This window comes from Heloderma suspectum, chromosome 5 (genome assembly GCF_057233095.1).
Source record: "Heloderma suspectum isolate Gila_16-S chromosome 5, 16-S_ref, whole genome shotgun sequence".
In the NCBI taxonomy this organism is placed as follows: Eukaryota; Metazoa; Chordata; class Lepidosauria; order Squamata; family Helodermatidae; genus Heloderma; species Heloderma suspectum.
The window spans coordinates 122,337,004-122,350,898 of record NC_139462.1 but is presented as its reverse complement, the minus strand read 5'-3'; the positions used below and the strand labels follow the sequence as shown (position 1 = coordinate 122,350,898).

The following is a 13,895-nucleotide window of genomic DNA, read 5'->3' as shown; positions in this document are numbered from 1 at the left end:
GAGGACCTAAGGAAAAGAGGCGGGATCTCTCCCTAGCCCATAAGTTCAGAGTCTTCCCGAGGTTCCCCTTCAAATGGGGACCAACTGCCTTACCTGGAGCTTAGGCTACTCTGCTATCTTTCTCCAGTGCTGTTCCTTGCTTAGCCGCTGATTAGTATCTGAAAGAGTGATTAGTATCTGAAAGAGTCATAAAGGAATAAAGCCTTGGAAAGAATCCTCATCATCTGTGTCCTGAGTTGGCTATTGGAAGGGACTGCAAAAGGCAGCTAGGGCGCTCCTGACACAAATGCTCTTATTATTCTCTAGTTCTTATCTTAGTTGTATATCATACATTGAGTTCACAGACATCTCATTTCTCTCCTAATTTTAACAACAACAACAAAAGAGAATTAACCATCTCAAAGTTCAAAATCCACATACATAGATATCATTTTTCTCTATTACTTGTACAAATTCTATATAATTATAATAGTAAGTTTTGCCATCTCTACCAGCTCCATCATTTTTGTGATCCACTTGCTTACAGTTGGTATTGTTTCATTCTTCCACTTTTGTTCATACAATAACATTGCAGCCATTGTCATGTAGAAAAAGAGGGTTCCCCCCTTCTCTTTTACGTGTTTATCTGTTAGTCCCAATAAAAAAGTTTCTGACTTTAATTCTATAGTAGTCTTTAATATTCTTTGAGCTAAAGACTGTATTCGTTTCCAAAATGTTTTAGCTTTTTTACAAGTCCACCATAAATGATAAAACGTTCCCTCTTGATCTTCACATTTCCAACATTTTCCAGAGACACCTTTATACATTTTAGACAATTTAAACGGTCACATATGCCATCTATACATCATCTTATAAAAATTCTCTTTAAGACTTGTACATAAAGTAAATTTTAAATCTTTTCCCCACATACTTCCCCACTCTTCCATTGATATATTATGACCAACATTTTGTGCCCATTTTATCATACAGTGTTTTACTTGTTCATCCTCTGTCTCATACCTTAACAGTTTACAGTATACAGTTTAGCAATAACATGTTCATCATTTGTACACAGTGCTGTTTCAAACTCAGATTCTGTTTGTTCAAATCCACCATTTTTCTCATCTATTTTAAAGCTTTCTTTAATTTGCAAATATGAAAACCACTGACATACATGACCTTCTTCCAATAAGTTTCCCCTTGATTTTAACTTATATTCCCCTTGTGACAGTTCCATTAAAGCATTATATCTTATCCATTTATGCATGCTATCAAATTCTCTTCTGTGCATTGCTTCTTGTGAAGATATCCAACGTGATATTTTTTGATAGAGCCTTAATTTATATTTATTCCAAATTCTTAATACAGCCCTTCTTATATAATGATTATTAAAATCTACATCCACTTTTGTTTTATCATACCACAAATAACCATGCCACCCAAATCTCAATTCATGTCCTTCTAATTCTAAAAGCCTTCTATTTTTCAACGTCACCCATTCCTTCATCCACATCAAGCAGCAGGCAGAAAAATAGGTTTTAAAATCTGGTTATCCCAAGCCACCTCTTTCCTTTGCATCTTGTAAAATTTTTATTTTAACTTTTTTTTTTTTTGCTTGCCATACAAACTTCATTATATCTCTCTGCCACTGCTTAAAGGATAAATCCAATGTAATAATGGGATCATTTGAAACAAAAATAACATTCTAAGTAACAAAAATAACATTCTAAGTAATAACATTTTGATCATTGCAATTCTTCCCAAAAGATATAGTTGTAATTTCCCCCATTTTAATAGATCTTGTTTAATTTCATTCCACACTTTAACATAGTTGTTTTGAAAAAGCATACAATTTTGACATATTTTTCAAAAAGACTCCCAAATATTTTACTTTTCAATTTGGATGCCAGTCTTATCCATCAACTTTTTTTTCTTGAACATTCATATTCTTTGTTAAAAATTTTGTTTTCTGTTTATTAACTTTTGAACCCTGCCACTGCTCCAAATTCTTTTAATTTTTTCATAAAATTTCAATTCCCTTTAAAGATTCTTCCGATATAAACACCAAGTCATCTGCAAAGGCCCTCAGCTTATATTTCTCCTTTTTAATCTTTATTCCTTTATAATCGTTATTCGATCATCTTGTCTTATATCTCTGTTCAATAGTTCTAAAACCAATATAAACAGTAGCGGTGACAATGGGCAACCTTGTCTTGTTCCTCTTTGTATCTCACAAGGTTTAGTCAAATCCCCATTTATAATTATTTGAGCCTTTTGATATACCGATTTCACCCATTTTATAGTTTTCTCCAAAGTCCACTTCTTCTAAAGACTTAATTAAAAATTTCCAGTTGAGATTATCAAATCCTTTCTCTGCATCTAAAAAGATCCAAGCTGCTTGTTTTTCTGGGTGTTTTTCCAAATATTCTACCACATTCAAGACCATTCTTACATTATCTCTCATCTGTCTCCTTGGTAAGAAAACAAACTTGTCATTGTTTAATAATGAGATTGGTCTGTAGCTTTTTGTCGAGGTTAAATCCTGTTCTTCTTTAGGTATTAATGTTATATATGCTGTTTTCCATGTTTCCGGTATCTCCTCCTTTTCTAAAATACTGTTCATCATATTTTTCAATGGTTGTAAAATTTCTTCTTCACATTTCTTATAATATAATCCTGATATTCCATCTGGTCCCGGAGTTTTTCCCAATTTAATTTTTTTTTATTGCTTCCACCATTTCATTTGCTGTTATTGGGCCATTCATCATTTGTTTTTGTTCCTTAGTAATTTTTGGTAAATTTTGTTTATGAATATATTTATCCATTAATTCTGGGGAGATATCCTGTCCTTTATACAAATTTGAATAATATTGATAAAAGGCTTTCTGAATTGCCACATTATTGGTTAATAATCCACTTTCCTTTATTTTCACAATTGTTTTCTTTTCTTTTTCCTTTCTAAGTTTAAAGGCCAACCATCTTCCTGGTTTATTAGCAAATTCAAAATTTCTTTGTTTTACAAAGTTTAAATTTTTTTTTGCACATCTTGAACTGTCAGCATCGACAATTGTTGTTGGAGTAATTTAATCTGTCAAAGAACACTTGCCTTTCCCGTTTTTTCCTGAATTCTTCTTTCTCCTTTATCTGTTTTAGAATATTTTGTCTCTTCTCTTCTCTTCTCTAGTTGCATGTTTTGTTGTATAAAATAACCTCTAATTTAGGCCTTACTTGCATCCCATACTGTTCGGATATTTGTTCCCTTGTCCAGATTCAATTCAAAAAATTCTCTCAATTTGTTTTTAGTGTCATCCACAATACTTTTATTTTGAAATATCATTTCATTCAATCCCCATCTAAAAGTAGTGCGTCTTTTCACATATGACATAGATATAGGGTTATGGTCCAAAAATGATCTTGGTAGAACTTGTATTTTGCCAATATTTGTAGAAAGCTCTTTGGTTGTCAGAATCATATCAATCCTTGAAAAAGATTTATGTCTTTCTGAAAAATATGTATATTTATGTCTTTCTGAAAAATACGTATATTCTTTTGAGTTTCCATTTTTATCTCTCCATACATCTGCTAAGGCCAAATTGTCCATTAATTCAAAAAAACTTTTAGGTAATTTCCCTTGATTACTCTTTATTTTTTTTTCTCTGATATTCTATCAATTTGAGGTGCAATCACCCCATTCCAATCTCCCATTAAGCACCAGCTGTCAAAAGTTAGATCCACGAGTTTGGATAAGAGATCCTCATAAAATTCTGCTTTGTGGTCATTAGGTGCATAAACCCCTAAAATCAATGTTGTTACACCATTCAGTGTAATTTTAACCCCACAAAACAACCTTGTTCATCAGACAATACCAATTCCGTTCCCAAATGTGGCTTAACATATAAACTATCAGCAAATATTTCTTGAGAGGATATCCTATTATAAATGTTTTTGGTTAGAAAAAAGAATGAGGCACATAGAATCATAGAATAGTATTGTAGGGTTGGAAGGGGCCTACAAGGCCATCGAGTCCAACCCCCTGCTCAATGCAGGAATCCAAGTCAGAGCATCCCTGACAAATGGCTGTCCAGCCTCGTCTTGAAGGCCTCCAGTGTGGGAGAGCCTACCACCTCCCCAAGTAATTGGTTCCATTGTCGTATTGCTCTTACAGTCAGGAAGTTTTTCCTGATGTTCAGCACAAATGTTCTTTATTACTCTTGTTTAATCCTTTGTGAAAATAGTGTCTGTCTCTTTCAGAAATAATGACATCTGGGATATTTAAAATGTGTGAGTATGAGTTCAGTTACAAAGTCTGATGTCTGCGGATAACATTTGTATTCATGACCATGCACTTGTTTTATAGGAGACACAGTGGTGTATCAATCTACAATGGTCTTGTCTCGTGCTTTAAGTCAGTATCTTGTGTTACTTACTAAACTGCCAGCATCCCTTCACATTCCACCTGACAAAGACAGTGACATCCTGAAGTTTGTCGTAATGTTATTAGAGGTAAGACAACAAATACAGAAAACAGAACACAGGCTTAAATAGTATTTACCCTCACACCCTTAACAAGGAAGAGAGAAAATCTTTCAGTCCTAGTGACTTTTTAGTTTTATCTGCCATACTTCTACTGTGATGGCAGTGGAAGTTGCAAAGCTTTTTTGGAAAATGAGTGTACATAGAATGGAATCGATCTTGTTACTTACAGTGGATTGTGCCTCTTGTCTTCCTAATTAGGTGACATAGAGTATACTGATAACTACAAGAATCAAATATTGGAACAGAGCTGCCTTATATTTAGTCAAACCATTGGTCCATCTAGCCCAGTAACCAACAGTGACTGGCAGCGGCTCTCCAGGGTTTCAAGCAGGGGCTTTTCCAGCCCTACCTGGAGACACCAGGGATTGAACTTGGGACCTTCTGTATGCAAATCTTGTGCTCTTCCACTGAGTTATGGCTCCAAATAATCTCGGATTGTATTTTCCCCCCACAGATGCTTTCATGGCATTTAATACATAAGCATATTCCACTAAGTATAGATCTCCAAGCTGTGTTGGATTGCTGCTGTTTGACATTACAACAATCTAATTTATGGAACTTGCTGGCTTCAGCAGCATATATGACACATGCCTGCTCTCTAATCAGCTGTATCCAGTTCATTATAGAAGCAGGTGAGTTAACCTGATGAAAGTAGTATGAGAAGCTCCTTGGAGTAAACTGCCCATCGCCAAACCACATACCTTCCTAATAAAAGCTTTATATGTTTCATCAAGGGACTCTTTCATTTATTATATTTGTTTTATTCCCAGTGCATGTATCATCTCAGGCTCTCTTTTAGCTGAGCAATCTGGCACACCCAAGATGGCACCTTCAGATCTTTGTTTGATGCCATAGCCATCAGCAAAGTAGTTGGCTGGTGGACCAATATTAGAATAGAGAAATCCACGAGGTCAAACAGCTTCTCCAGCTCCTACCACTCCTGTATCAGGGCAAAAGGCTGTTAGTTTGAGTTGCACAACATTTTGAATTTATAACATTTTGTTTAAATTTAAGCTTGCAAATTGAAATCCTTGTCTGAGAGTCCAGGAAAGCTAAAAAATAAGCATAAATCATTTCTCAATGCTAATATCTAATTTAGTGGCAGTTGAGCCTGGAAATCGGCTTCATAGTCCAGAAAGGAAGAAGAATCTTAGAAAAGCTGCCAGTGAGGATGAAGTGGATTCGCAAGCACCAAGTAAGGATTGAACAAGCTCCAAATATCCATGCAGTTGTGTTTTGCCAACTCTTGTTGTTTTTAATCTGTAGTGTGTTTTATACTTCCAACTTGCTATATAATTCTACATTTGCTGCTGTTGTCTGGAAAACATGTTTCATTTCAATATTATGTTGTTAATTTATCAAGACCAAATTAGATGTGATGTTAAATGCATGACTACATTTACTATACCTTAAAAAAAGAAAAAGAAAAAGTTCAATATAACAGCTGCCAGGAAGCTGTGGTCGTCACCTCCTGGAGCATCCCCCAGCAGGGGAGAGGGTCATCAGGACCATGATATGGGGGGAAAGGGTTAAACTCCATATGTGCTGCATTCCCAGTTTCCCCTCCCTCTGCCAGCAGCTGTTAATTTGAAAGCAAGAAAAATACAAGTTAAATGCATTAACACATTTAACGCCTACTGTGGCCCTCATAATAGTTTTAACTGATATTGCTTAAACAATTTTGAGATATTTTGTATTATGATTCAGTTTATCATAGAATCATAGGGTTGGAAGGGGCCTACAAGACCATCGAGTCCAACCCCCTGCTCAATGCAGGAAGCCTGATTCCCAGGCAGTTCTGATACAAAATCCAGGCATCGATTTGGGGCTATTTAGATTTAATATGTTCATATTTATTGGAGTAATCTGTGAGATATTTTTGTTTTATCTCCTAATTTAAGAATTTGAGTATATAACAGCAACTTGTGAAACAATAGCAGAGCTGGTGGAATGTCTACAATCTGTCTTGGCTTTGGGGCACAAGAAAAATAGCCATATCCCAGCATTCCTCACCCCTGTTCTTAAGAACATCATCATCAGCTTGTCCAGGCTGCCTTTAGTAAACAGCTATGCAAGAGTGCCTCCCTTGGTATGTGTTTAATTGCTAAAGTTGATGTTGACAGTTATTGCTGATCAGTATTGTGGCATGTTTATTCTCTTGTTTTTGCTATTAGACGTGGTATCTTTTTTTATAAAAATAAAATATTTAGTTTTACATTGTTACAGATTTGCATGCCTAAAGGCCTCTCTTGAAATTCAGTAATAGTCGTAAGAGAGTCTCTTCTAATAGGTCGGAGAACAGGAATGTGCATTTTTCTTTTTGCCATGTATGCTCTTAGCTTGTTACAAATGTGAAGAAGTCAATATGTCTAAATTGTTCTGTCTCTGATTCTTGGCAAGTCTGAGGATGCTAATTTAAAGACAAGAAGCTGATGCTGCTGGTGTCCGTGAAAAAAGGGACCTCCAAGTTGGGCAGAACAGCCAAATCTTTAATCTATATGAGAAAGCAGAAAAGTCAATACTATTTTACACAAGTCAATACTATTTTAGTTTAGGTCCCAAATGAATAACAAAACTATGTATTGGCAGCCAGTTGCTAACATTTTTTGAATGGGAAACATCGTTTTTTCATTCAAAAATTTCATCCTATTTCAGGACTCTCACTGTGGGATAGGGAGGACCCATGGAAGAATTCCATCTCAGCCTGATGCGAGGCCTTCCCCTAATAGCGCACCTATGCTGGTGGGAGAAAGGCACTTAAAAGCCATCACTAAAAGGAGTTTTCCATGGTAGATGAGTGGGTGCTTGCTACAAGTGCAGAAATTACAATTGAATGTTCATGTTCCTAAAAGATTCTCTGACTCCCCAATACATCTTAGGCTCCTAGTTGCCATTTATTTCTTTAGGACCATAGAATGGGCCTTTGCCTGGAAGACCATCAGACTGTCCTCCACCTTATCTTTTGTGTCTTTGGGAAGGATCACATTTGTGGATGTGCTTGGCTGAATGTGGGAAGATACGAAAGCTTGGACAGAAACCAAGCAGCTTGCACTCCTAAGCGTGCATTCTACCTCCTTATTCAGTTCTTTCCTAACTGTCGTGAAAGGCATCAGGATGTTCTTGCTCTGAGATATTTTTCATCTCAAGATTCCTTTACTCAGGCCTGTTTGCTTAGTTAGCATTCTGTAATGTATTTAAGAACTGAGATGGTTGCCCGCATCTTTTTCATTTGGAACCCCATCCCTGTCTTTTCCCTCAGGACTATTTCACAGAAAGGAAATTAAATAGACATTAATCTGATGCTATCTTCACACTTTAAAAAAATGTTTGTCTGGTTCTCATTCTTTATGGCCATGAGGGAGTTATTAAGACCAGCTGCCAAATAAATCATAGTATCAGTAAGAGTATAACATTATTGCCATATTTCGAAGGAATTACTCCCATATTTGTTAGACAATACTCTAGCTGCCACTGCCCCATAACACTCCTTTGTCTACCTGATAACAACTGAGGGAAAGAAGGATGGTGTATGACACGGGGAGTGAGCTTCAAGAGTTAAACTTGCTGTGAAGGAAACAAGTGGCAACTTTGTGTTTTCTCATAAGAACATAAGTGCCATCATGGATCGGACCAAAGGACTGTCTAGTCCAGCATTATTGTTCCTACAGTAGCCAACCAGATGCCTATGGGAAGCATGCAAACAAGACATTTGTTTTGTCTTAACCCTCCTGCTTATGTTTCCTAGCAAGTGGTATTCAGAGACATAATGCCTCTGACACTAGAGCTAATATATTGCCATCACAGCTAGTAGCCATAGATAGCCTTATCCTCCATGAATTTATATAACCCATTTTTAAAGCCATCTATGTTGATGTCCATCACTACATCTTGTCATAGTGAATTCCATAGTTTAACTATGCACTGTGTGAGGAGGTACTTCTTTTTATCTCCCCTGAATCTCCCAACATTTCACTTCATTGGATGACCCTGGGTTCTAGTACTATGAGAGAAGAAGTTTCCCTCCTATCCACTTTCTCCACACTATACATAATTTTATCTACCTCTGTCATGTCCTCCCTTACCCTTTTTCCAAGCTAAAAAGACCCAAAGATTGTAACCTTTCCTCATAGTCGCATCAAGTCATGTTTATTTTAATATAGCAGTCAGACATTATACAGAAAATATTAATACTCATAAAATGTACATAAACAATGACAGTCTAGAAAGAAGGAAAATCCTAATGTTTCACATTTATCTCTTTGGCCCTTGCACGCAACTGCAGGCATAGCACAAGGAACTTGGCTGTTCTAAATGTTACATATTTATTGACATCACTGAATAAAAAACATAATTTGCAAGAGAAGACCTTTTCTTCACCAGCTCCAACAAAGGGAGGATATAACTTATTCTAATACCATGACAGGTATCACATTCAAGGACAAAATAAATAATAGCTTTGGCTATTGGGCAGTACAGAAATGTAATAAATACATGCATACATACATAAAATGTCATCAATACATAGGGGATTACAAAAGCAAATTCTAACCTTCTTAGGGATACCATTAAGACATCCTTCCCAATCTGCCATAGGGAAGGACATTTAGCTATTAGACCAAGAAAAAGCTATTTTAGTATAAACTACATCAAGAGAAGGAGTTAGACATACAGCTTATTAGATGCACAACTTGCAATCTCAGCCACTGAGGCTGCATCTCGATATCTATAAGCTGTTATAACAGGGCAGACTTTGCTCTAACAATATCTAGGATAGTAAAAAAAGATGTAGAAAACCAAATGTTCAAGAGGAACCTTTGCCTTCAAGAAGTTGGGCCATCTTCTCAACTGCTGCCAACATAAATTCAGATGTCTGGTTAAATATAATCTTCAACAAAAAAGCAAGGCTAATTTAAGGACCTCAGCCTATTGTCATTGCACCTAATTCAGCATGAATTGTCTCCAATTTAGTAGAAGTTGGAACTGAGAGGAATCTGTTTAAAAAGTGTTCTGAGCTGTTTCTAGTGGGTACCACTAGAGGTAATATCTGGCCATCATAACTAGTAGTTACTGCTAGCATCATTCTCTGTGAAATTGTCTAATACCCTTTTAAAGCTATCACTATATCTTGTAGTTCCAATCAGTTTTCAACAGCTCTTACATCTTGCACTAAATCCTGGGATTAAGTCCAGGGATTAAGTCCAGGGTTGCCTTCCCCCCTAGTTGGTTCTGTGACCAATTGTTCTAGAACACAGTCATTTATGGAATCTAGCACAATCCTATCCATGTTTAGATGGAAAATAGTCTGCTGGCAAAAGTGCTCCAGTAATATTAATTGCCAAAGGCAATTATTCCTGGGAAATAGTATCTCTAAAATTGCAGAGTAACAAACCAAAACTGTAATAAATAGTACCTAACTTCAATCATGTAAAACTTTCTACATGTTGTCATATGAAAAATACCTTAACAAAGGTTTCCAAGTCCACCCTTTCAATAAACGCTGGAGAGACATAAAGCTGTGAGCATGAAAGAGGTAAATCCTGGCTATTCCTGAAGGAACACCAAAAAATAACATTGTATAGTGGAATCAAGATCAGCTGCCATGGCAAACACATACAAATTAAAGAGATAGAGTACTCCTATGTTGATAACAACCAAATATGCAATTCTGTGCCAATGTTGCAAAATATAACCCACCCACCCTTTAGGGGAAAGAGTCCAATTGACTCTGAGGGACACTCAAACAACATGCTCAGCTCTTTCATGCTCAAGGCTTTATGTCTGTGGTACAAATCTAGCTGCCTATGTATCCAGTTATTGAATCACTCCCTTCCACAATCCTTCCACTGCTCTGGAAGGATATCCTTGGCATAAGAGGATATCAGTTAATTCCCCAAGAATGGGTTCTTTCTAAGAGAACATTTCCCTCTTTCTAGCAGTGGATACCCTCATTCTCCATGACGAGAGGAGAGGAGTAGTCACCTGGGAGTGGGACACCATTATCACATCCCTGAAGCTCTCATCCACCAACCTCTCTGCCTTTCTCATCTTCTCCAGGTCAGCTACCTTGGCCTCAAGGGAACAAACTTGTTCCTTGAGAGCCAGGAGCTCATTGCACTGAGCACACATCTGTGACATCTGTTTAGTAGGCAGATAATCATACATGTGACACTCTGTGCAATACACTGGATAGCCCCTACATTCCTGCTGAGTTTCTACCTTCTTTATTGCATTTCTTTACCTAGAAAGTTATTCGCTATTATAAGGGGGAAGGGTCAGCTGTTGCTTCTCGCTGTTGCTAAATTCATCAGTCTGCTCAGTTTTTTGTTAGACTGACGCTTTGTTGTTGGTACTTTGTTTTCTGGGCTCCCACTTGTGCTCATAGAGCAGGGCTCCATCACAAGCCTTTCCTAATTCTGGATTCCCCCTATAACTGTCCTACTAAACTCCCTCTTAAAATGCCCTGTTTGCCGCTCATGTTCACTCACTCCAGATCATGGACTCGGTGGGACTGGCAGCCTATTTATAGCTGATGGCCCCACTGCCAACTAGCTCAGTGATTCACCTCAAACAGTAGAAGCCCTCCCACCAGAACCATGTGCCAGAGCACATCATCTGTGTCTTTTCTGCCTTGGGAATTTTGCATGTGATAGAAGTGTTTCTGGAAAATGGTTGGCCAGCCTCAGCAGAGCTATTTACCTTTTTTAAGGATGAAGCAAGCCAAGACTATCCTAGCTTGTATAGCAGACAAAGGTGGATTTAGAAGGAAATATAAGCTTGCTACTCCAATTAGTGATGATGGAGTCTATGGTAATCCTGAAGGTTTGCTGTTGCTGTGTGTTGAGTGATAGACCTCAGTGATGACCATTTCAACTCATGCAGTCATTTGTCCAGCACTGGTCTACCTGGTCTGTGGTTTTCCTTTTGTTCTACTCTTGTTGTCTTTGGGTTTGCATCCTCAGCCTTGTTTTTATTGATCAGAATTAAACCAATTAACACAAAATTTCACTTGTGGAGATGTGCACCATACAGATATGCATTCTTATTATAGTGCCTTTCCTGCTCAGTTTGGTATGAGGAGCATCCAACAATGGGTTAACTCGCTCTTTCACCTAGGAAAGGGAGACATCATGCACTAAAAGTTATTTGCATTATGCTCAGTACCCTCTGATTCCTTCCTGTTCTTCCTTACCCTTCACTCTGGGCAGAGCATTCTCTCTTTGATTCAATCTCTGGTGCTACCAAGATATGCAATTTCATGCACGTAAATATTTGGATACATACACATTTTTCAATTATAATACATGCAATAAATACTGTCAGTCACATACAGTAGATCAGAGGTTTCCAATATGGTACCTGTGGACACCAATGAGCCCATGGACACTTCTCTTGCAGCAGGCTGGCCTGCTGCAAAGTGAAGTGCTGCTATCAGCACCTTCTTTATTTCCAAGAAATGTATATGGGCCCCACAGGTTCTTAGAAAAGTAAAATGGTGCGTGACTGCAGCCCAGCATGCCCATCTGGCTATAAAAAAGAAAAAAAACATGAGATGGATGGTGATAGGGAGTGTCCTGGAAGGGGCAAGAGAGGATTGGGAGGGAGGGGGTGCTTTGACTGCTGTGTGTATGTGTGTGTGCACGCGTGCACGCATGCCTGAGAGAGTGAGAAAGATTGAGTGTGTGCTAATTTATTCATTTCTTTTGGTGTGGTATGGTATGTATTTTGTCTGAATTCTGTGTGTTTTTTGCCTGGTCTTTTAGGTGGGGTGGGGGTTAGTCCATGGTTAATAAACCACCATGGTTTATTAAGTGCTCAAAAGCGCTAACCATCATGGTTTAGCGTGATGGCTACTAACTAGAATTTGATAAAAAGACTTTATCCTGAGGCATTAGAAGCTATTCTTACATCAACTTGAAAAAGACCTCATGTTGAAACAGACTGTTACCAGTGCTCCCTCGTTGATAGTATTTATCGCAGGGGTGTCGAACCCTTTTGGGATGGTGGGCACATTTGGGGAGTACTATGGGCCGTCTCATAAAAAGGCTGGCTTGGGGGGGGGGGGGCTTGCCCATTCACAAAATGGCTGCCATGATGGGTGTGGCCAGCCTCATGTTAAAATAGACTTTTACCAGTGTTGTGGTATTGATAGCATCTATTGTATGTGGTTGACAGTATCCATTGCATGTATTATAATTCAAAAATTCATATGTATCTAAACATGGCTGTCAAGAAGGCCCATGGGGTGGCAGTGTTGGCCCTCTGGGCCTCATTTACTTCCTCAGTTTTTAGCTGGGCCTCTTTTCTGTGGACTGAAGACCTTTTGTGAAATAAGGACTGACCCTTCATAGGGGATTCTTTAAGTTGACCATGGCATATTCCTTTATGGCCTGTGCTGCCTTGGATGCAGTTATTTTTTTCAGCAAGAGGCATAGCAGCAGTCACTGTAGCCAGGGAATCAATCTGGCTAAAAACATTGGAATGTAGATGCCTCTTCCAGGGCCAGTTTAGTATCGGTACCCTTCAAAGGTACCCACTTCTTTGGGGAGGAGGCACTCACATATGTCCTGGCAGATACCAGGGATTGTCATGAACCAGGACTGGGAGCTCTAGGAGATTGAAGTCTCCAGTGATAGTAACTCTGAGGAGGCAAGCTACAAATTCCTCTGCCCGATCTCGAATAAAAGTTTTCCATTCTTTCCAGATCACCTTGTGCATATGTGAATTGTTGCATATGTGCATTAATAAAGTGCATGTTGGGAACCATAGTATGGCAACATGCTATATGATGTCATGCATCACTACATTATGTTCCCCTCTCTTATTGGCTGTTTTCACATTCCTAATGCCCTACTAATTCATTTTTTTTAATTACATTTCTATACCGCCCAATAGCCCTCTGGACAGTTCACAATAATTAAAACCATTAAATACAACATGATAAAATATAATATACATGTTTAAATTTTAGAACTCTAGTATAAAATAAAAATTAAACCAAAATAAAATCTAGCAGCAGTGCAAAGATTTAAAATACAGTAACATATTTAAAACAACAGAAACTAAAATGCTTGGGAAAATAAGAGGCTCACCTGGTGTCAAAAAGAGCACAATGTAGGCACCAGGCGAGCCTCTCTGGGATACTCATTCCACAACAGGGGTGCCACAACAGAAAAAGCCCTCCTCTTAGTAACCTTGCTTCCTTTGGCAGGGACCGCTGAAGGCAGTCTTAGGGTCTGGGCAGGTATATATGGGAGGAGACAATCCTTCAGGTGACTTGTCCCCAAACATTAAGGCTTTGAATGTTAATACCAGCCCTTTGAATCAAGCCCATGCAGGTAGAGTATCAGTGCAGATAGAAAAGTACTAGCATAATATGATCA

The 13,895-nt window shown here is 38.0% G+C and overlaps 1 protein-coding gene across 10 annotated transcripts in view; it reads left to right on the top strand.

Moving 5' to 3' along the window:
- Positions 1-13,895, top strand: part of HTT (huntingtin) — a 381,175-nt gene that overhangs the window by 265,907 nt on the left and 101,373 nt on the right. For all 10 annotated transcript variants that reach the window (XM_084859889.1, XM_084859888.1, XM_084859886.1 and 7 more), the window contains 4 exons: positions 4,337-4,482; positions 4,970-5,147; positions 5,615-5,710; positions 6,417-6,604. In XM_084859889.1, the coding sequence (XP_084716015.1) occupies positions 4,337-4,482; positions 4,970-5,147; positions 5,615-5,710; positions 6,417-6,604 (608 nt within the window). The remainder of the gene's footprint in view (positions 1-4,336; positions 4,483-4,969; positions 5,148-5,614; positions 5,711-6,416; positions 6,605-13,895) is intronic.